General features: G+C 43.7%; 1 protein-coding gene and 1 long non-coding RNA gene across 6 annotated transcripts in view; one reads left to right on the top strand and one right to left on the bottom strand.

The window, feature by feature from the left end:
- The window catches only part of LOC135422734 (core histone macro-H2A.1), a 41,668-nt gene extending 27,518 nt beyond the window's left edge, over window positions 1-14,150 (bottom strand). The window contains exons 1-2 of one of the 4 annotated variants that reach the window (XM_064672191.1): window positions 14,050-14,150; window positions 6,283-6,483 (exon numbers count right to left, since the gene is read on the bottom strand). In XM_064672191.1, the coding sequence (XP_064528261.1) occupies window positions 6,283-6,454 (172 nt within the window). In that variant the 5' untranslated portion in view covers window positions 6,455-6,483; window positions 14,050-14,150. The remainder of the gene's footprint in view (window positions 1-6,282; window positions 6,484-14,049) is intronic. The other 3 variants (XM_064672190.1, XM_064672194.1, XM_064672193.1) reach the window with 3 other exon arrangements.
- A 151-nt stretch (window positions 14,151-14,301) lies between these two features.
- Window positions 14,302-20,679, top strand: LOC135422735 (uncharacterized). 2 transcript variants are annotated; one of them, XR_010434557.1, is made up of 2 exons: window positions 14,302-14,668; window positions 14,779-20,679. It is a non-coding gene; the product is annotated as an uncharacterized LOC135422735 (long non-coding RNA). The 2 variants fall into 2 exon arrangements; XR_010434558.1 differs by having other exon boundaries at window positions 14,302-14,672.
- Window positions 20,680-23,915: the final 3,236 nt, after the last annotated feature.

Below are 23,915 nucleotides of genomic sequence, written 5' to 3'. Positions count from 1 at the left end.
AAAAATATGTATTTGCCACAAAGCCAACTACATGACAAGGAGTCTGCTTATTGTACTTTAAATTAATCATCTTCCCATCAGCATTTTATTGACCTGAGAACCATTTTACGTGATTCCAGAAGGTTTTAACCCAATCAACCCCAATCAACCAAGAGTGGTAAGAGTTTCCTGCATTCTTCTCTCCGTGTATTCCACCCAATCCTCCTGGAATCTGCAGTTGGAAGAGGGAAGGTAGAGTCATTTAACAACACTTTCCCTCTTATGCATCCCAATAAAACAGTTCTCAGCCTTGGTTCAAAGTCATGGAAATCTGATGCAGTGAAAATCAATTCAAGCAATTTTACTGCTTTGAACAAGCCTGGATGAAACCTCAACTCCCAGCAGGGCAATCATTCTCTTAGGATGTGATAAAAAACCCAAACCTTTCAGTCTTGAGTGTCTGAGCTGTATCAAAACTAGGCCCCTTAAAGGAGAAACTGTTAACTTTGCCAAGTTATTCTAAGTTTTGCATTTCTGTGAGGCAGATGACAGACTGATGTTTACATAAAACACAAGTTCAGGCCACAAAAGCCACTTTTCAGCTCTCTATTACACTTTATTACCATCCTTTTTTTTTCTTTTTTGGTATGAGATCTAATGTTATTTAACTTCCTATTTTTTTTTTTTTTTAGTTTCTGGGTGTACTATCGATCTGTAAAAGGTATGAGAGTTCAGTTTTCAGGGAAACCTGAATTTCAACTCAAATACTATTTATTACAGCAGTCACACCCTGAATAGTAATTTACAGAGATAGCCTAGTTCTTCTCCACTGACTTCAACAATCCTGATCTAATTCAAATCAACCTTTATTCTTTTCCAGTGGAGCCTCCTCTACCTGGCAGGACACCTTTGCTGTTACTCATAACAGCTTACAAATGCTTTAGAAATGCTCAAACATGATTAATGTAACTGCTGCCAGACATTACTTGATCAAGTGGAGCATGTGGCACTTGGGGACATTGGTTTCTCATCTTAGAAATGCATCTTTTTGTTTAGTTCCCCAATGGATTTTATTTCCATGGATGTGTCTAACTGAGAATACAGCAGGACCCTGATGGGGTCAGTAATTTTGGAGTGGGGTTGCTTTTGTAACTTGGGGATCCACTGAAGTTTATGTCACTATATGATAAGAGGCACACGTGTAAGTGCTTACAGGGCTGGAGCCAAGGAAGGGCTTATCAGTGAAAGAAAACTCTTCATTTCTGTACATTTGAAACACACTGATTCATGCATTTATAATCAGAAAGTTGGTCATTCAGTTGGTAAAAATGTAAAGTTTTATATCTAAAGAGACAGTTCTTACAAGTAGAGCAATTTTAAATTGTGACAATCTCTCTTCACTTAAGAGCACAACACAAAACCTTACGTAAAAGGAATGTTACAAAGGAGCTTTGCTATGCTGATATATTCAAAATATTCTGCTTGTGAGGGTACTGCCATAAACAACTCTGCTGTATTTTAGGTCCAGTATTAATCCACATTAAACCCACACTGGATACAAAGAGTCAGCTTTGTGCTTGCTCAGGTAAGGCACAGGTCCTACCTGTCCCACCCCTAATTTATTTTAAACCTCCTTGGGACACAGTTTGTGGCACAACACCACAAAAGGGATTAGTGTTTCCAAAGCTGCCTGTTTAAATAGAAGAGATGCATCTTGGTAGTGAGTACACATTTCAACAGCATCAAAAAGATACTGTCAATTAGTTATCTTCTTAAATTTCATTACTCCCTAAGGACTGTTATTTAGAGCAGTCTCAGAATGCCTGGAACTCAATTTTAACCTAAAGCTTTTTTCCTGTGGACCCCTGAGCTCCCTCTGCTCCCAGGCAGGAGTTCAGCAGTACATCTGACAAAGAGGGCAGATCATTGTCTTCCCCTGTGACCCTGTAAAGATTTTGGGCAGGGAGTAGGACACCAAAGGGGAATACCAACAAAAAAACCCCACTTCACAGTTGAGGAAAAAAAACTAATGGAGAAAACAGACATTTAACATTTTCTCCTTCCTTCACTTTGTACATAACAAATATAAATCAGGGTCTCATTTCTTCGGTATTCCTGTGCTCCTGCTGTTTTATAAACTTCTCCTTCTTCTTATTTGCTATGACATTTTGGCAAATGAAAATTATTTACAGTGTAGAACAGATGATGGGGGACAGGGGGAGCAGAAATCACTTGCAGGCCTGGTTCTTGCTGCCTTTAAATATGCTCAAGAGACTTTTATTTTTCAAGGGCAAAGGAGTATCTTTTTCAGCTCATAAGAAAGTTTGGACTGTACTGTAATTTGGACAAGCTCTACATCTGAAAGGACCAGACCTGATTAGATGTGTGGCTGGATCAGTTCTGACAAATACAAACCATCCAAGATGATGTGAGTGGCTGCAGTGCCCCAGATGAAGTCTGTGGCCATTCCCTTGCCTGACCTAGTGTTCTTTTTTGACATAAATTGATACTGATTCACTACTTTGCAGAGAAATTAAGGAGTGGATTGCAGTTTTCTGAAGTCCACACTAAGGAAGATAAACAGGCAAGGAACTATTGTGAACCAAGTGATGCAATAAGGAAAGGAGACAAAAAGGAATTACCAACCCTGAACCTGCCAACATAAAACTGGTGATAATGCTGATAATGCCTGAAATTAGTTCTGCAGCATAAGAAGTTAATCAAATAATCTGATTATTCCCTACAAGACAGGCAGCACTGCATGAACTGCTGCTGCAAAGAAGGAAAAGAAACAAGAACCATGTATTACAGTTCTTCAGCATCCACATTATTCCTGCACAGTAAAGAAAGGAACTGTATCCACTTGCTTTGATATCAGTAAGACTCAAAGGTACTTTCTGCACAGTTCCCCACAAAACACACACTTGCACCCTATTAAAGTGGACATAACACATTATTTCCTTAGAGAAAAAACAGGCAACTATAAGGAAGTTGGCTTAACACTGGGTGTGCTGATGAGACAATTACTTTTTAATATTATTTCTAGGTAACCTCTGGTGAAGAAGTAAGAGAAGGAGAATACTCACTGGGCAACCTGTTTCTGTGTCAAGTATATTGAAATCTAAGGACACAAGAAATGACAGAATGTGCACCTTTACTTTCTGATGAGTAGTGTACATACATGATAAAACTAAATTCCTTTCAAAGTACAAAGTGGGTAAAGTCATAACTCCAGATGAATCCAGAACAGAACTCCAAGCCTAAACAGCTGGAAGCATTTCAAAAGTTCAAATCTCAAACTGAACAAAAAATCCCAGACCTGAGCACATTATGGGCTAATTTCAGATTTACATCAAAGTTAAACTTTAGCAAAGGCCAGCAGAATTTATCAGCTCACCTTCAAAAGGATTAAGGTTGAGTCCAATACTCTGCACTGATGAACAAGGTTTCAAACCTTAGTGGGTTCCTCTCTATTAGGTCACATCTCTGTCATTTCCCCTCCTATTTTTTTCTAAAGTTTCACTTTCCTACAACTGCTTTTGATATTTTACATTTCTCCTCTCTTTCCTGGATGCCAAGATTGCTTTTTTTCATTTAGCCAATTTATTAGCAGGCCACTTCACATGGGCTCCTTCCTATTATGTCACGATCCTGCTTTTACTCTGAAATGGTTGAAATACTTTGATTTAGTCTCAGACCATGTGCTGACATGATCATCTTTAAAAAAAAAACCTCTCCTGGAGAAAAGTCAGGATTTCTCTGGGTTTGTGAAGTAATAACTGCCAAGAGGTAAAAAGAACACAAACCAAAAATCTCCAAGCATCCCATTTCAAGGAAGTGTGTCTGAATGATGCTGGAAAAGATGAATGACCTCAACTTCAGAAAACGTACAGAGCACTAAAGACTAAAAAATTATACCAAATAGATTGGGAAAAACTTACAGAAAGAGAAGGGCAAAAAAGCCCCACCAGACTGAAACAGTCAGAGGACTGCAAGAAAGCTGGAGAGGGACCTTTTACAAGGACTAGTAGTGATGGGACAAGGGGGAATGGCTTCAAATTGAAACAGGATAAATTTAGATTAGATATCAGGAAGAAATTCTTCCCTGGGAGGATGGGGAGGCCCTGGCACAGGTTGCCCAGAGAAGCTGTGGCTGCCCCATCCCTGGGAGTATCCAAGGCCAGGCTGGATGGGGCTTGGAGCAACCTGGGCTGGTGGAGTGTCCCTGCCCATGGCAAGGGGTGGAACAAGATGAGCTTTAAGGTCCCTTCCAGCCCAAACCATTCTATGATAAAACTATTATTAAACTCTGGAAAGAAAAGTGTATCTGTGCTTTTGAGGAGCATCTATGTACAAAAACGAAATAAACCCCTGAGGATATTAGGATTATCTACCCAGTCTTCATTGGAGACAAAAACCCCATAACAAAACTACTTGCAAATATTTAAAGGGAGAAAACAAGAAGGTACTTGTACCTTTAGCTCTCCTCTCCCTCTCCCTTTTTTAATTTTCCTAAAGCAACGTGTGTCACTTTTCCTTGGCTTTTTTTTTTGTGGTATGAACGTCCTCAGACAGTTTCCCAGGATCCACAGCAGTTAAAGAAACACCTTTATTTCCACAGCCTATTCTTAGCTGCCTAAACCATCCCTGCCTCAGTAAACACCTTAAATCAAAGAGTTAACCAACAACATGTGCTGCTCATTAGCAGTGCCTTAAACTCACCTGTATTGCTCTGCTCCTTTAAAAGGGCAGCATTCAAAGCACCCCTCACCCTAAGAAGCATTTTATTTGAGTTGTTATTGCTGTAAGCAGGAACCCAGCTGAAGGAAATGTGAATTTTTTTAAGGCCATCTATGAAGTTTAAAAGCATTCTTTTAAAGAAAAGGCCCAAATAAAGAAAACTGAATGTGAACAACTGAAGGGGGGAAAAAAGGATATTTGATGAAAACAAGCAGTTTATTAATTATTTATTAATGTTACCAATCATCTTTAGGGGAAGAAAAAACTTCATAGAAAAAAAAAATCAGCCTATTTCTGTTCTTCAACGTCAGTATTCACTATCAAGTGTATCTAAAACAGTCCCAAGTGTCAGGTTGATACAGTTTTAAACCCTGCCAGGAAAGTTAAATCACACCTTAGTAACTTTGTGCTTAAGTCAAAGAAAGAACTGTATCTCTTCCTCAGAGCTTAAAGACTCCTGTCCCTTCAAACCCTTGAACCTGCAGCAGCCACAACACTGACAGAAGCAGATGCACTGAAAAAAGAAACACTGCTATGAGAAATAAGATCCAATTCAAGCTTTTCCTTAGTCATGCTAATAGACTGTCTCCAAACAGCAATCCATCTGGCACTTGTGCTTTTTGCTACACCCCTGCACCACAGGTAAAGTCAACCTGCCCACACAGAGGTGACTGAGCTGATGGTTTACTCTGACCTATTTTTAATTTTTATTTTAAGCAAACCATTATTGCAAAAAGCCCATATGTTGATGCTGTTACAGCTGGGGTTTTCCATCAGAGGACTGCTTTTGTAATGCTGTTTGTGGGGTAAACCTGCAATGTCTTAGGTCTCATTTGAGAGGAGAACTGCTACGTAAAGATCTTTACTTTTATGTCTTTGGGCAAAGCATTTTCTTCCTTTGAAGCTTCTTTCTAAGTGGAGGAAAAATACTTTGGTCCTCCAAGAAGGGACTGTGAGGATGAGATAATTGTTTAAGGTGTTCTCATTCTGATGCAAGGAGAGGAACAGAACAAGGACTACAAATGGAAGCAAATAAGCCACATAGATCCAGGGCAGATGAACAGTGTGCATTTATACACAAACTCAACCAAAGGAACTGCAAACAGCACATGCAGTCTCAAAAGAAATCTGTAAATTGAACAAAATGTATAAACAAGGCTGTAAGCAATCTCAGCCCTATGTAAACACTGAGAAGCTCTCTATTTCAAATTAATGTATATGTTTAACAGGCAATTAGTGGGCAATTATAATCCAAACAGAGTCATCACACAACATCAAAGGAGGCCCAGTCCACACACACTGGTGTCAGTGGGAACCCTGCCTGCCTGTGTGGAAGGAGAGTTTTTACAACAGGTGAAAGCAAACCCAGAATTGGAATAAACAAAAACCACCAGGGCTCTGAGGCAGTGTGGGGGTACCTTGATTTTGGCTTAGATGTGTGATCAGCACAGCATACACTTCACTTTTTTTTAGTCATTTATCAATCAGAGGATCTTTTTCTGGGCTTTTTTCTGTGCAAATTCAGTTTGAGTTTTAACTTCCCCATCGTTCAGCAACACCTACCAGTGAGATATTCCAGTACAGCAGCCATGTACACGGGAGCACCAACACCAATCCTGTACTTTGGGTGGCCCTTCTTAATGTAACGGAGCATTCTTCCAACAGGGAATATGACTCCAGCCTTGGCCGAGCGGGAAGTCTTGGTTGACTTCTTCTTTCCACCCCTGCTGGACATCTTGTCTGTCTCAGGTCTGAAACAGCACTCTACAGATTAGGAAGAAAAACAACCAAACAAAAGATAGAAGGTTATTAATAAGGACTGATGCTATAGTATCTTATACTGAATTTCAACACAAATCAGTATTTTGGGGTAGGCAATGCATCAGAGTGCCTAAAACATACAGACAAGTTGCCTTTTTGGAGTATACACAACAAGAACCTAAAATATTTTTCTACAGAATGTTTACTTGCTATTGCAATCTTGGCATCATTTTATGTAGGAAATATGTAAGACAAACTATTTCCTATAAATCCCCTTTTCTGAAATTCCTAACAGATTAAATCCAGTACCCATAATGGAGCAAAGAGTGAAGATTACCAGATTTAAAAGAGAGCTCCTGCATTGGAGCAGAGGATGCCTTCTGCAACAAGGAGGCTGACACAACCCTCTGCTCTCCACAAAAGACCTTTGGTGGGACTTTTGATGATTTGAACAGCTGTGGTAGGACAGTTATGCTCCTGAACAACTACATTTCTAACTAGGAAAAAACGTGTCCATTAAAGCTTTCCTAAAGTGTATTCACCCTCTTTAAAAACTTCATTTTTCAAGAAGTGTGAATTGACAGAACAAAAGCTTATGGATGGCAAAATACATCTACTGTACACTAAATGTCCTATTTTTAGAAAGAGCTGAAATGACCCCCTTGAGATCTGAATCTATTGAAGCCCAACAATCTCCACACCGAAGACTGTGTTGTTTCAACATGCCCTCCAGGAATGTGCTGAACTTCCATCTGCCACCTTTCCCTCAGAGCACAGGGGTCTGAACACCCAGCAGACATCTGACAACTGTATCTCAGTTTATCTCAGGGAGGAAACCTACTGCTGATACAGCTGTCAAACATATTCTGTTCTCTCTCTGATTTCTGCTCAGGCTGTAAATAGAAGCTGACAAACCCAAAGGGGTGGAGGGTTCACAGGCTCTCAAGGTATCTGCGCAGGCTTAGGCAATTCACTGGGTTCTGAAATTCCCTCAGGGGCAAGGAGACAGTGCCCATCTCCCCCTCCCTCCCAAACTCTAGGGAAACCAGTGGAATGCATCAGTGATACCCAGACCTCTGTGCATCCCAGCTCTTCCCTGGCTGCACAAATGCTGCCTCATACACATGCAAATTCACTGGTGTGTTCATACACTCCACAGTGAAGCCCCTTTAAGCCTGCCTTCCCATCACACCACTGCTCTGCTTCCCTTTCCATCTTCTCTTGTTTATCCTGAATTCTCTCCTTGCCCTTATGAACCTGACTGTATTTGCTACATGTCTGAATCCACAGCTGAGGGAGCTCAGTATTCAGCAGAACAGGTTCACCAACCCCACTTTTAAGTTTTGCAATTTCTGTTCTGTGCTGACACATCCTGCAGTCCTCTAAATCTCAGTGAGTCACTGAGATTCAGACTCCTAACTGCCAAATGAAGACCACTCAGGAGAACTAAAGAAGCACAAGTATCAAACATTTCTTTTCCTTTCCACTTCCATATTCCACCCATCAGATTCCATACCTGCACAACACATCAGGTAAATTAAATGCAATGGGCTTACTGCTTGTTAAAGGTAAACAAAATAACCCCCTCTCTGCAGCTCAGATGGAATTCAAACTACATTTAGGAAATTTATGTCAAAACCCAGCCAGGAATGTAGGGAAAGGAGAAGCCATCAAAAGGGCTCCTTCTCCTTTCATCTGCTGTGGGCTCAGCTCTGCAACCATCATTATTCTGTGAAGAAGAGGACAAAAGCCAATTTTCTTGCCTTGAGAAACTGTCTAACTGGAGCTCACCAGTGATTTAAAAACCCATCCGTTTAATTGCATTTCCTCATCTAGTTACCACTGGCTTTGTTAGCAGGAAGGCTGGGTGGGGCTTTGAGTTGGCTATGGACCTTCTGCCAGAGATTATTTTCGTATTTCATAATCCATTTTCGTCAACAGCACCACAGATGTTCAATCTCACAAATGTGAAGCAGTTCATTGACTTGAACACCAGAGAAAAGGGTGTGAGAAATACCTGTGCTGTCCCACAGCACCTTTGGTTTGTTACTGATGGGTGAAAAACACGCTTTTCCCAGAGAAAACCTGCAAGCCTTAAGCAGTAAACTTCTATAAACCATTTAGCTTATGAGTTTATGGGATAGTCAGAATAGCTGGGAGAGAATATGGAAATCCTTACTTCCTGATGTTTTTGGGAGAGTGTCAGTCATCAGCTGCTGCAACATTTAGATCAAAACATTACTAAAGTAGGTGCCAATACAGAATAACACTGACCCATATACAAATTTTATAACCTTAGTTTATCACCTCTGCTAATTCTACAGGTTATTCTCTCCCTGTATTTTATACACTTGGTGACATTCCTTACATTAATATTTAGGATAACCCTGGACCTATCTTGACATTTAACCTGGTCCCTTCATACAGAACATTAAGGACCTTTCTGTCATAAGTTTATTTGTAAGGAAAAAAACTTTGTCTGAATCAGAAAGGTGGTGGTGAGGGGGGCTGCATATTGAAAAAACCAAGAACTTCTGGAACTTTTAGTATTAACAGTGAAATGTGATGATGAGTTTCAGAGCTTCCCATCTCAAGGATCCCATTCCCACACCTGGTGAATCATGGAATGTTCAGATGTTGGGGGTGGAGGGTGGGAAACTTAACTGGGTTTCAAGTACCACTTTTGCTGTTGCCAACCATGTAATTTGGGAGGTGAAAGTGAGAGCCTGGCATGGCAAACCTTTTTCAGAGCTTCGTTGTGTACTCAGCATCATTCCTTTGCAGAACCTGTTTGTCCTGCCTTTGAGCTGAGGGATGGCCCAAAGGAGCTCAGAACGTTCTCCTTCTCCACAGAAAAAGAGAAGGGAAAGAGATTTCACTTGCAAAGGCCACAAGAAAATGGACTGAAGTGAAAAGTAAAGAGCACGGCAACAGATCAAAACCCAAAGAAAGCCCTTCCACGCTCCAAAATGGTTTATCTTTGTAACACCAGAAACTCTGGACTGCTGCCAACACTAATGAACCAGAGCTGTTTGCTGAGTCACCGGGAGCCCGCAGATCAGAGGCAACCGAAGGAACCTTATCACATGAGCTACAGTTCACAGGGATTTGAGTGGCATAATAAGTAAATATATTTTTAAATGAATCACAGCCAGTGACAGTCAATGGACCAGTACTTTCCTTTCTTTCTTCTCTCCTGCCTTTGCAATGGAATTACTGAGAAACTTTACCAAATACGTTGCAAAGTCTCTGAAGATTTTGACAATAAAATGGTTTTGTTTCAATGGGACAGTTCACAAAATTATCACTGTGATAATCAGGGGATATCACTGAGCAGTCAAATATCTACGTTCACCTTTCACTTCAAATCAAATTTAACACTATATTCTTCAGTGGCTCTGCTGTGCTTGGACACAGATTGCCCTCAGTGCAGAATTTAGCACCTGATCCACAGCCTTTTGAAAACCCCTTAAGGACTGTAGCAAGACTCACACTGCTTTCTAAGATGTCCAAATGCACACAAACGAGATTTGGTGGTTACAAGATTCAAGTTACAAGGCTCCTCTGCTGTCACATCTTTGCAAGCCAGAAATACATATTCTAAGAAAACGTTAAGGTGTTGTGATGAAATCACCATAATTAACATTTTTCTGGCTGAAGTTGGCTGTAGGAACTCTGGTTGGCCATATTTTCCTGCGTGAAGATACTCTGCTAAACAACACTTTTAAATACCATCTTCCTAAAATGCACATAGGCATCTGTTTTTCTGAAAGGCTTAACATCACATAATTCTGCAAGTACAGGCTGCACATCCTGGCAAAGTGATACCCAAATTCCAAACACCAGTTCTTTATTAGCTGAGTCGATCTGCTACTTTGATCAAACAGCAGTAATAAAACCACCCTGCTATTAAGAGTTTTCAGGTACAGGTTCTTAATGACTAAACAAATTACTATGAATGCTGCTGCTGTCAGGCAGGGACTGTTCTGCTCGTGGGCTTGCACTGCTGTATTAACTGCACTCAGCAAAGAGATGATTAAATTTAGATCTACATCATCATCTCAGTAAGTGTAGTGGAATCCAGGAGATCATTACTACAATAGGAGAAATACAAGACGTAGTAATTATTTTTCTCTTCTTTCAGCACAAAGACTACGCTGGGAAGTTCATTTTTGTATCACAAAAGAGATTAGCTGCAACGCTATTTTCTTTCCATTGTTTCAAAAGATTAACAATATAAGTGCTGCCATTCTCTCTTAAATCTCTTTATGTACTACAATAATCGCTGCTCGCTGAACTCTTTTTGAAAAGGTGCATTTGAATTTGCTTTGACAACTAACTTGCTCTGTTCTTGGCTAATCAGAAGCTAGTCTGGCATATTTATAAAATGCACTGCCCAGAGTGGGTATAAAATGGGCTCTAACAGTGCCTGCCTAGCAGAGAGGGGCTCAGCCTGGCACTGTGGGTTCTAGGTACGAGAGCACTGAGAAGAGCTCTCACTCAGTTATCATTTGATCTCATGTGATTTCAAACTTCAGCTCAAGATCTTCATCAAAGCAGTAACTCTTTGAGGTCTGAAACGGACAGAGGAGTGAAACCAGTTGTGAAACTGGTGTGAAACCACTGAAACATCCGTTCCAAAACTACATTAATTTATCATCTGAAAAGGCAGCACCAAATATACATTTATTTTCACTTGGTAAGCTGAGAGAACACTCCTCATCTAGGAATGAGGTGCACTTGCTGTTGAAGATTAAGAGGACTTAATTCCCAAAACATAAAGGATGGGAGAAAGAGGAATAACATTTTCATTAAATCTGTGTACTAAACAAAACACTGTTGCACAATTGTATTCAACTGGCACAAGTCCCTCCCTCCCCCCGTGGGTCTGAAACACCAAAACAAACACCCCTTAATGTGCAAACCTCCACACTGAACAGTGCTGGGAGCGTGACAAGAGTTTCAGCTGGGCATCCTGCCACCAATACTCAGGAAAACGTAAATACAGTTGTCTTCACTGACCACTGCTGGGAGAACTGGCCCAAAATAAGCCCATTTGTACATTATAGGTTTTTGTATACTTGACAGGAAGCAAGAAAAAATTGATACATGGCCTTAAAGCACTGGATGGTTTGTGAACTCAGTGGTCAGAAAAACTGTTTTAAAGAACATTTTGAAAACTCCTTTGCCCCTAGACATTTTTGGAAGAAAACAAAACCATAACAAACAATTCACGTGGATGTTTCCAGGGCAAAATGTGGATGCAGAATGAAATTTAAGATAGATGCTACACTGCTGAGGGAAGGGAGTGCAAGAACTCGACCCACTGAGGTCATGAATGGCGTGATTCTCACCTCACTCCTGGAGCAAGGACCACGAACCCTGCCCATCCTGTCTTTAGAATGGGTCTGGGTAAGGAATTATAGCTTCTCTATGCATTGATAGCATCTTTCCCCAACAAGCAAGCAAGCCAGCCCTGCATTCTTTCCACAAGCACTGCATGATTCTTTTCCAATTTTACCTCTTGAGTGGACAAAACCTAATGCTCACAGCACTGCCCACTAGGCCAATATTCCCTCTCCCAGCGAAAGATCTACCTGGAACCTCTTTTCTTCTTCCCTCTTGTGGCATCAGTTCCAGATTCCTCCTCCTGTATCCCTACTTTATAACCTTTTCTGTGGAACAGACAACAGGCCTTGATCCCACTTGACAGAGTTGTACAAAAATACTTCTGAATTTCTTTGAGGGCTCAGGTTCATGATGATTCTTCCACAGTGTGATTATATATCACCTTTCCTATCAAGAGAATATCTTGTATCAAAGCTCACTGCTGTGCATTGGCAGAACCAGGCAACTCCTAAGGACAAATTTAAACACACCAATTTCTTTTAAGTCTAAGCTTGCAGTAGTGGACTTCTCTTTTTGCTAATGTTGATGTACAAAATAAGCAGTGCTTAAGTACTCTTCCTGTACTACTGTCATTAGGCCAAATTCTAGTCTTGCTACTAGTTTTCAGATCAGTTATGGCTTAATCTACACTGTCAACATTTGGCTTTGCTGGCAATCAGAAGGGTATGCAGTACAAACAGCAAACCAAAGTTACTCTTTAGGGACCCAGGAGATTTCAGTGTGAAAGGTTATGAATCATAATGCAGCAAAATAACCTGCAACCATTACTGAGTAAACAACAATCTAATTCCTTCCTTTCATAACACTTGGGGAAAAAAAAGCCCCCAAACCCCAAACACATTGGGTAGTTTTCTAGGAACCACTTGATATAAAATCTCTGATACCCAACTGCAATAAAATCTAATTTTCAAAGCAACTCTAATTGTCTTGTTCCCACTTAAGTATTTCGACTCTGGGCTGTACCCAAGAACCCAGGTACTGTTTTTATTAATTGCACTCTTGCTCCTTAGCTCATTTATTTCTTCCACTCTTCAGAAAGGGGGAGGCAGTGGATCTGCAAAGTTCCCTACAGACCTGTTGCTAAGTGACAGCTACACACGGTCCTGGGGGGGAAAAAAATGGTTGTTCATTTGTACGGTCAAGAGACAAATAACGAGCCTCATCCAAATATATTTCAACAACAAGCCTCCATCCATCCCGTTTTCCACCACCCTGCTCGCACACGAGCTGGCTCCCACTGCCGGCTTCAGACGCGATTTCACGGGCCTTCCGCAACTTACTTTTAAAGATTACAGGGAAAACAAAAGGACTGCGGGAAGGTGCAAGTTGCAGGAGGAGTTTGCCGCCCTCGCTGTCCCCCCCGGGCCGATGGCAGCGCTCCTGTGCCGTGCCCGGTGCGGAGCCCCAGGAACCCGCATCCACCTGCAGTGCTGGCGGTCCCCCCGGAACACCCACACCCGGGCGGTCCCCAGGGCCGCTCCGAGCCTGCAGGCAGACATATTGCGGGCTCCTCGGCAAGTGACACTTCCAAAAGAATAGCGAGCCCCTATTCTTCTTCCAGCCGAACGTTTATTTATTTTATTTTTTTATTTTTTTTTTTACCGCTCTCCGCGTGCGGTTTTAAGAAGCGCCATTTGGCTTTTGTTTTTCATTAAGTCGTTCACACGCCGCAGGTAACTTTTGCGCCGCGGGTTCCTCATCCCGAAGTGAAACGCACGGGGGAAAAAAAAAAAAAAAAACACAACAAAACAACGCGTCCTGCTGCTTTTCCCTTGCGCTTTTCGCAGTGTCCCTCGATCACCCCGCGCTGCCCGGCGGGAGCGCCGAGGAAGGAGCCCGCCGGTGCCTGGAGCAGCAGGGACGGGGGCGGACCGCGGCCCCGCACCCCCGCCGGGCTCCCCCCGGCCCCACACCGTCATTCCACAGCGGATTCCATGGAAATACGGCCCCGCTGCCACCATTTCGCTGGGCGCGGGTGGCTCTCCGGGATTCACCCGAGACAACAACGAGCGGCAGCAGAGCCGACCCCCGGGCTCCCCCAGGGGAGGGGACCGGCCACCCCCGCGCCCCCCCCGCCGCCGGTGTCACCGCGCCGCGACAGAGCCCCCGGCGCGCCCCCCTCCCTTCCCCGCTCGGCGGGCGGGCGCGGCGGGCACTTACGGCGCGGGCAAGATGTCTCCCGTCGGCCGGCGGCGGCCCCGCTCCCTCTCCCGTTCCCGCTGCCGCTCCCGCCGCTCCGCTCCGCCCGCGGGGCCACCGGGATCGGCTGGACGGGCTGGCGGAGCTCCCACAATGCCGCGCGCGCCCGCGCGTCACATCCACCGCCCGCCCCTCGCGGCGGGGACGCTTAGAGCTCCCTCGCGGTCCGTCCCCTGACGGTCCCTCTCGGTCTCCTGACGATCTCCCGTGATCCCCTCACCATCCCCTCACGGCCATCTCCCCGGGGGTCCCGGGGGCTCCCCCGCCTCGCGGCGGCCCCCGGCGGCAGCTGCCCCGGCCCCGGTGCCTGCGCGGGGCTGAGCCCTCGGCCCCGCGGCCTCCGCGGCTGCTCCCGCCCGGGCCATTGTGTACAAAGGCGTTCGCCCCTCAGCCTTCGGGGCCCGGGAGGACAGAGCGAGGGGTGCGAGCCGCGTTCCTCCCGGCGTGAAGTGTGTGGTTCGTGGAGGGGAGAGAACAGGCGACCGGGTCATCACGCGAGGCGCAGGCACTTTGTGCATCGTGCTGTACAAAAATGGCTCGGTGCCATTTTCCAGAGGCCCCAGATGGAGCCTTTGGAGGGGTCTGTGCGTGGGATGTCCTTGAGTTCACCTTGCGGGGGTGGGAGCCCCGCGTTGCTGCTGCCCCGACCAGGGTTCGGTCCCTCACCACCCTCCCCTCTGCCTTCTCCAGGTGCCTCGCCCGCCGGCTGCCAGTGTGAAAGAGGAGCTGCCACAGCGGATCTTGGCTGCAGGACAGACAGTTCACAACAAACTGCCACTGCCTGTACAATGGTGGGACTAGGGGCAGCTGGAGTTTTGAATGTCCTGAAAGATTCCTGGCTTGCCAGTGTTCCCAGAGTCTTCCACTGCTCCCACCCGAATGGAGCATCCTCTTTCTTCAGTGCCCAAAGCGGATGCCAGCCCATAGCCTCCTCCCCAGTGTCCCTTGCTGTTCTTTCACGGGTAGAGCTGTAACAGCTGACAGTGACATAATATCATTGCAGCTACAAACAGCTACTGGAGGTCAAGGAGCTTCTCTCCTGCTCTTCTCATCAACCACCCTGCCCTCCATCTCTCCTTATTTTGCTCAGTATCAGCACATCATCACAATGCCTTTGTCATACAAAATAGCAGGAAGAAGATGGTTTAAAGGAAGAATGAAAAACGGGGTGGGGGGACAGCCTATGATGTGTGGCTGGTCTGAGAAGCATCCCTTCGAAAAGTGTTTCAGGCATTATAATTGTGCTCTCATCTCTCTAAACGGCCAGACTTGGTCTGTGTTTTAACGCAGCCAAACTCGGTGTCTCCCAAGACACCTCTCATTACCTGTCAGTGCAGCACACGGTCAAATGCAGCCTTGTCCTGACTGTGCTCCCTGAGTGCTAATTACACCCTGAATACCGTTCAGTGGGGCAGTTTTGCTTAACAAAGACTCCCTGCTGGGTAAGTACCCTATAGTCCCTGATTGCCCTTAACCCAAGGATATGGATACAGTCCTTACTAGGCCATCTGCCGTGGTTCCTCTTTCACAGCTGACACGCTCTGCTTTCCTTGTGTTCTCACCCACACACATCATCTCCCTCCCACCTCCTCCTCTGCGTTCACATCACAGTGGAGCTCTGCTCCCTTTTGCCTTGCCGGTGGTGCTACCCACACAAAAACCCTTCCCATGTGCTCTGCAGAGCACTCAACAGAACTGGTCCTCCAGTCCTTGACTCTTCCCACTCTCTTTTACTGTCACACACACAAGTTTTATATAAATACCCCCCCCAATATTTCTGTTGATATGAGCAACAAAGGCCCCTGTGAAATTTAAAGAACCCACAACATTGTCTCCTGGGACTGATGGAAGGTTACAAGGTGTACGGAGCTGGGGGTTGGAACAAGATGATCTTTAAGGTCGCTTCCAACTCAAACCGTTCTGTGATTCTATGATTCTCCAAGGGCAGATAGAAGGAACCATCTGGGAGAGCAGTGTAGGTAACTTTCTATGCTCTTCTACTATCATTGCTCACTTTGTCTGGTTTGAAGGGAATCTCCGTATTTTGTGCTTTTGAAGAAAGCCTTCGAAACACCAGTGGTGAGAATTTCTGGAGTGGGAGCTGCCTGAATTTGCAAAGGGCCTGAACAATTTGTCCATGGAACAGGAGACTGCTGTTGATCATTTTTATTGTTGACATTGACTGGCTCACCTCCCACCAAAACACAGATTTATCATATTGCACACCTGCTGGGTCTACAAAGAACACCCATTTTTAAAGCACACAGTGTGTCACGACTGTCTAGAAGTTGCTACAGAAGCCTGAGAAACTGCACTACATGAACTACCTCACTGAAACAAGCCTTGGCTTAGATTTTATTCCCTTTGCCTGCTTTGTGATTTATTTATTTATATGTAGTATGATAAAAAGCACCTTTTCAGAGCTCCTCTGTCTTTGTGATTAATGTAAACAGTTCATATTCTTACATTTTTGTACTCTTACTTCAGTTTGACACTCTGACTCTGTAATCAATTTTAGCAACCTCAAGAGACTATTTGCAGAAGATATTTCTGAGTGATTGAGAATATAAACACTTAACTTGTTTATGCAGCAGAGATGATGGAGAAGGAAATATTGCCTGGGAGGGGGCAGAGCTGTGTGGGAAGGGTTGTGGCTGGTGATAATCCTCTTAAACTTTGATAAGTGTTTTCACTTTGGGACAGCTATCTTAATTCTGAATGCGTCACCCCATTTGTCACTGGTGTGTTTATTTGTTGTTGTGTGTTTATTGGATACTGAGAATGCATGTCCTTGGTTACTGCAGCCTTCTGAAATATCCCTGTAGGACGTCTTGTGCCCTGCCAGCAGATCCCTGCTCTTTTCCTTCCACCTTTACCTGATCAAAAGAAGCACAGATTCCTCAGACATGGAGTTATTTCTCTGAAGGGTCTATCTGAGCCTCCTTCAGCTGCTCAGCCTCCTCTCTCTTTGCAGCCTATATGACCAATCCATGCTTCTGAACTCCCTGCCCTCAGGGTACAGTCACACACACATACCTGTGCTGTGGGTCATGCTGTTGGCATTCTTGCCTTCCCCCTCAGATGGGCAGTGACCTCCTACCAAATGCACTCAGAGCTCATCTCACTTTTAATGCAACCCACAGCCCTGGTAGAGTATTAGCTGAGTAGTCCCAGCAGAGTATTAGCTGTGATTCCAGAGGGCTGACCTGCCCCTCAGGGATTGCTATAATCCACTGTCACCGTTCCCATGTGAGAGATGACTCACTGCAGCACTGAGGGGGGTTTGGACCAGGTCTGTGCTTTTACTTGCTCTGGTTTCCAGCCACTAGAAGGATACTCAGCTTCCCTGTAATTCAAAATTAGCCCATCAAGATCAGAAACTTCTGAGATTGACCACAAACTGCTGCTGGAACCTGGAACCACGGTGTGTTTGATACCTGTTTCGTGCATTGATCTTACTGATCCCCCTTTATCTCCTTAACCACCAGAGACCTACAGTTTGTTTTCAGCACGATTCAAAACCTGACTTGGTTGAACCGAGCTGCTGTTTTACACTCAGCCTTTATCTCCCACAGGTGAACAGGATTCATTCCATTTTCAGTCACTCTTTGCTTTGACATCCAAGTCATGATAACTGGGATATTCCCCCTCTTTTGAACATTTCTTCCTGCCTTGACATTCCCAAGGCACTGGTGACTCCATATTCATTGCCAGGCATGTTGTTCTGTAGCAGAGCTACCAACTGGTGCTAATATGTTATAGCGAGATTAATTCTTCCAGGGCACAAGAAGTGGATGTCTGGGATTCAGTTCCCAGGCTGGTAGACAGAGATAATTTAGTACCAAGAATTTACTTTGTTCTAAATCTTTCTAGTCAGGCGACCTCTTATTTTCTTCCTCAAAATTATATTTGTGCCAACCAACTTTTTCAAACATGTGTGCCATTTTAGTCACTGCTTTCTTCTAGAGAAATGCCAACTATGGAAATTTTTATCAGTACTTATACCCCCTATCAGAAAATGTTCAATTGCTTTGAAAATATTTTAAATAAAGTGTCACTTTTTTTAAAAAAAAAGGCAACCTTTTTATTTTAAAACTGGAAAACAAGAGCCACTATGATAACTGCACCTTTTTAACCAAGTTGTGACATCATTTATACATTCATAATGGATGCTGTGACAAAAGAAAAAAGCCAAAGTCTGCAAAATCATTATTAATCTGTAGATAAGGGATAATATTAACCTCCAATACAATGCATTTCAAAACTTGCTTCTTCTAAATAAAATCTAAGTGCTGTTTTGATTTATGAAACCAGTAGCCCAACAGCAGTATGACACAGTGACATCAGGAAACATAACTGCTTGTTTCCCAGCAATATGGAAGAAACGTGATATAAAATAGGCCTGGACACACCCTGGAGCACCAGGGAACAGGCAGACCTGTGTGGCCACAGCTGCTCCCAGCACAACCTGCTTCCAGGTTGTCCATTAAGCAAATCAGGCCATTCCTTTTGGATATTCCAAATGCTGCATTTTTAATGTCAAAGTGGCTGGGGAAAGTTCTGCGTTACAGCACAAAGAAAATATTAAATCCAAGGGCTATGATTTATATTATTAAGTCCAGGAATTCAAAATTACATCCCGTGCTGATCAGTTCAATGGCTCCTGGTAGCTGGGGTAAAGCTTGGCAGATAGTCATGTAGTAATAACTTACATTTCTTATATTTAGTTATTAAATCCCGTTGCTCCCCAACATTAATTTTCCATGTAAGCAATAGCTGTAGTTGCCAGAGGGATTTTATGTAATTGCAGATGGTAGGAGACATAGTTGGTAATTGCAGAAATGCAGAGGGAGATGTCCAGGAGATGATCTTCTATTAAGATGTGGCCGTTGCTATGGAATACTTTCCTAACTGCTGTTCTGCATGGGAGTGCTATGATGCATCATTTCATATAAGAGGTTATTTTTAAAGCAGACCCATTTCTTTGCCTGCAAAAGCAAAATCAGATCACCTCTCTGGGGAATATTAATTAAAAAAGCTTCTGTGCTGGACAGCAGACATTATATAGATTATGGTTCATGAAGGAGTCAAGAGAATTAGAGTCCACCACAATACCAGGCAGCAATGAAATCCGAGGCTCCATCTAATGAGACAAACCCTTCTCTTCAAATTAAACAAAACTTCTCTGGCAGATATGAAGATCATGGGCTGTCATAGCAAACAAAAGCTTCCTGGGGGGTCATGTCCTCAGTGTAACCTGAGCTTCATAAATTCATTCCTATCAGAGACAGCCCAGCATTCCTTCTGTTCGTTTGGAGGTGTGTGGAGAAAGGATAGAATGAGGAAGTGATGGTGCTGCATGTTTGTGATGGACACAGAAGTGTGTTCATGTCACAAGTGGTGCCAGCTGACGTGGGCAGCCTGGGGTGTGCTGAAGCACCTGAGGAGTTCTGGGAATGCAGTAGCTGCCCAATTGCTTTGTAAGAACAGTTTCCATCTCCATCCCTCTTTGGGAACTGTGGAATCATGGGATAGTTTGGGTTGGAAGCGACCTTAAAGCTTGTCTTGCTCCAACACCTTCCACTAGCCCAGGTCTCATCCAGGCTAGATGAACACTTCCAGGGATGGGGCATCCACAGCTTCTCCAAGCAACCTGTGCCAAAGCCTCCCCACCCTCATAGGGAAGAATTTCCTCCTAAAATCCATTCTTAATGTCCCCTCTTTCAGTTTAAAACCATTCTCCCTTGTCCTATCACTATCTGCCCATGTAACAAGTTTCTCTCCATCTTTTTATAAGCTCCCTTTAAGTACTGAGAGTCCACAATAAGGTCTCCCTGGAGCCTTCTCCAGGTTGAACACCCCCAGCTCTCTCAGCCTGTCTCCATAGCAGAGGTGCTCCAGCCCCCTGAGCATCCTCATGGTCTCCTCTGGAAAGGTTAAGAAAACAGTGATAAATTATAAATTCAGTAATGCTGGCTCAACAACTGCCATGTCACTGCTGGTGCTCTGGAATTCAATGGAAACACTGAATTCAGTAATAGACAGTTCTGGTGCATGATTTGCTCATCTTAAAAATCTACATGTCAGGAAGTGCCCGTGCGGTGACCAGAGCATGTGAAGTTTTTCCCATGACATGGGCAGGAAAACTTTAAAATAAGGAAAAAACAAAGCAACATCTCCCTCTATGGGAATCACCTGGACTGCACTGCTCTTACTAATTCCTCTGATGACATTTTTGTCTGTAAAAAAATGGCTTATTGAAAGCACTGGGGTGAATATCAGTGAGAAATGGGCCAGGATATTTGTTTGGAAGTGCTTAGAGGGTTATTCTGAAGCTTGTGGATTAACCAGGCAAGCAGAATTAGTCTCAAGTGTCAGTTGACCTGTCCCACAAATTGAGCCATGGAAAGTAAAGCATTCTCTGGGTATCAGTTGTGGTGAATACTTTCCAAAGACTTCATGTAATAGAAATATGGTCACAATAACTGTATATTGGGTAATAAATGAATATGAAATATGAATATGAAGCAAAATGAAAACCTACGTCTTTCTATGTACTCTTTTGGAAAGAAAATAGTGTTTGATGACTTCCTGAATGTACTGATTGTTGTCAATAACCCTCATAGCTTGGGAATATGCCCTCTTAAATTAATTTTTGATTTCCCTGTGTGCCATGCACTGAATTCTCAGAGATTTCTGTCTCATTAATATCATAACGTTTTTCTAAAGTCTGGCCAGTTTTGAGGAAATAAAAGATTTTGTGCTAAATTACCCTTATCACACATGGAAGCATTTACTATAGCCCAAAATTTCTCCTGAATGCACCTCATATTCTTAAACTGCTCTATAGATTGTTTTTCCACTGAAGTTACTTTTCAGGTGCTAAAATAAAAAAAAAAAAAAACCCAATCGCAAAATCCTAGTTTTCTTTCAATGTATGGTTTTGTGAAAAGGAATCCCAATAGAAGTAAATGTCATCTCTGCCCCAGTCCCATCACCCTCATTGTCACACGTGTGCATCGTGTTCTGTGAGTGTATGTACAGTTATTAAAGTCCACTCCTCTGCAATTACTTGAAATATATCTCTGGAAACTGGATTTGGGAAACAAAATACAGCATCTGGTCGCTCAAACCCCTATTTCAAGCCTTCATCATGAAGTATATTCCCTTTCTTTAAAATTTTTTAACGTTTTTTTTGCTTCTTCTTAGACCCATTTGCTTTTCAGAATATTTCTGGGCTGTTGTGGCCAGTGCTCAAACGTGATTAGTGATTTTGCAAATCAGATCTCTTAGACATGTTTCAATTAAACAGAGCTACAGAGATCATTAATCACTTTAGAAACTCTTGTCTGGTATTTTTCTTAATGGGATGAATCATAGATCTTTCTTAAGCCCCTTACCACTGGAAGGGGAGCATCCTTAAGCCCCTTTACCATCTGTATGTGCAGACATGATGCCATTAAGGAGCTCAGCCAGCAGGTGGAGTTTAAATTGCATTTAAACAGCAGTTTTAGGCTTTGGTTAAGGCTTATCTGGAGCTGTGCTACTGGAAATGCCTCTTAGAGACACTTCTGGGAGAGCATTGGGTTGTTAAAGCTTCTGTCAGCTGTCAGACTGTTTGTACACAGAGCACATTCCAAGTGCAAAGGTGCCACGTACAGTTCATTAACTTCGTTGCCTCGACTTTGGAGTAATGTGGAGGAGTGCTAAATAATTGCCATTATGTGTAAATTAAAAATAAAAAAGTCATCTGTCGTTTTTATATCTACCTGAAAAGACATGAAGAGAGAAGGAGCGCTCAGATGAACCCAATTCCCAATTTAAACTTTTTTATTTTTTGTCTTGATGGCAAAAAATAGGATTAGGGTAGGATTAGGGTAGGATTTGATGGCAATGCTTCGCTGGAAGCTGCATTAAGCACCAAAAGAGATGAAAGGGTCAAGAAATCTCTGACAAAAACCATAATGCTGCGCTGGTAGCAATGGGAGGTAGATGAGAGAAGGGTTTATTGCATCTGTCACTGAGCTTTATTATGAACCTTCTGCTGAACAACAGCCAAAGTGAGAGAAACTGGAGCTGGCCAACCCTTCTGAGCAGGATCTGGCTATGGCTGGCATGTGCCTGGGAATGGAGCCAGGCTCCAAGGCTGGTACCTCCAGCTCAGAGATGAACTGTGTGCTCTGGCACCACTTTATCTTCCACTCAGAGTTCTGGACAATCAGACAGGAACTGATTGATAAATGCTACTATAATAAGTTGTTCTGCTCTGGAGGCAACTTCTGCTCTTATTCAAAAATCAGTGTAAGAAGTGTGTAAGAGTGGGAAGAAAAACAATGATGGGGTTTGCTTTGGCTGATAGAGTTGTAAGTGGTACTGGCATCCAGGGAAGTCCTTATGGCACAGTTTTCAGGGGAAAAAAAAAAGAAAAAGAAAATGTTACACTATGCTGTGGTGATTTGAAGGGTGACATTTTTGCAGTCCTTTGGCCAGGAATGGTTTGCAGAACTGGAGTCTATAAAATCTAGAGTCCTGCTGGACACAAACCCAGGCAGGAACACGCAGAGAGGAAAGGGAAAGCAAAGCAGACGGGCAGATCAGGGCCTGCCAGGTTACCCTGCCTTCTTCTGAGCTATGCAGGAGAAGAAAGGGAATTGGCAGCCACTGAAAGCACATGATGACACAACTCTATTGCTGCAGAGACAATGTGGATTACAGGCAAAACACCGCAGAAAATTATACAGATGGAAATCTCAGTTGTAGAGGCTACGGAAAAACTACAGCTTTAATCTAAACCAGGTCAGTCCTGCCCTGGTGACACTAAACCTGTGACAAAGGACTCAAAGGAGAGGTGCAAAGCACCACAAAAATCATGCTCAAAGCAGATGACACAGGCTGGAGAAAAACTGCTGGAAAAAGCCCGTGTGTTTGGAAGCATTGAAATATTTTTCATCTGAAAACATGCTCATATGCTCAAATCAGTGAGCAGAATGCCCTAGGAGAGAGAAGGGGATAATGGAAGCTGTTAAATGAGTATCTCAGCACCCATTAAGGGATGCAGCACTTGGGAGCAGATGGACAAACTGCACCACACCCAAGTAACATTAAATACAGCCTGACTCAATTTACTACCAAATACCCTCAGTTCAGTGAGTGCGTTTCACCTGGCAGAAAGGAGAATTTTCTCCATAGTAAGTGCCAAAGAAAGGAAATTTGGCAACTGCAGGTGGAGCAGGAGGGCTGCTGTGGCCACGGAGGGTGTCATAAATAACTCCAGGAAGCGTTCCAGGAGTCAGGTCATCCCTGCCTGGGTGGGCTCAGACAGACAGCCCTGCTCTATTCCTGCTTCTCCCAAAATTACTGGCGTTTTGCTGGCCCCCATCAGCAAACCTCAGCAATCCAAAGGCCTGCCTGGTGTGCTTTCTGCCACAGCACAAGAGTGACTTTGCTGAGCTAAGGCTCAGTTCCAGCGCTGGGTCTGGTGCTGCAGTTTCACACCATCACCCTCTCGTGGCTCCCCCGGGAGCCGATGCTGAGTCAGCAGCTCGCTGCACAAAGGCTTCTCGAAGAAAAGCTGCAGAAAGCAAAGAAAATATATGGCATTCCACCCTGGATATGCTATAAACTGCCTTTTCATGGTGCAATGCTTCATGCCTGATGGCAGTGTACTTGTGTGCTTGGGTGTTTGCAGTCCCAGCATCATTATACCTGCCAGTTTGGAAGGGAGTTACAGACATAAGGGAAGAAAAATATGCAAAGGATGAAGGCTGAGCTACTGGCAAGCTATAAACCTCCCTCAAACACAAGTGAAAAATTCTGCCAAGATCAGG

Source organism: Pseudopipra pipra, chromosome 15 (assembly GCF_036250125.1).
Source record: "Pseudopipra pipra isolate bDixPip1 chromosome 15, bDixPip1.hap1, whole genome shotgun sequence".
In the NCBI taxonomy this organism is placed as follows: domain Eukaryota; kingdom Metazoa; phylum Chordata; class Aves; order Passeriformes; family Pipridae; genus Pseudopipra; species Pseudopipra pipra.
This window is presented reverse-complemented; position numbering and strand designations above follow the sequence as displayed.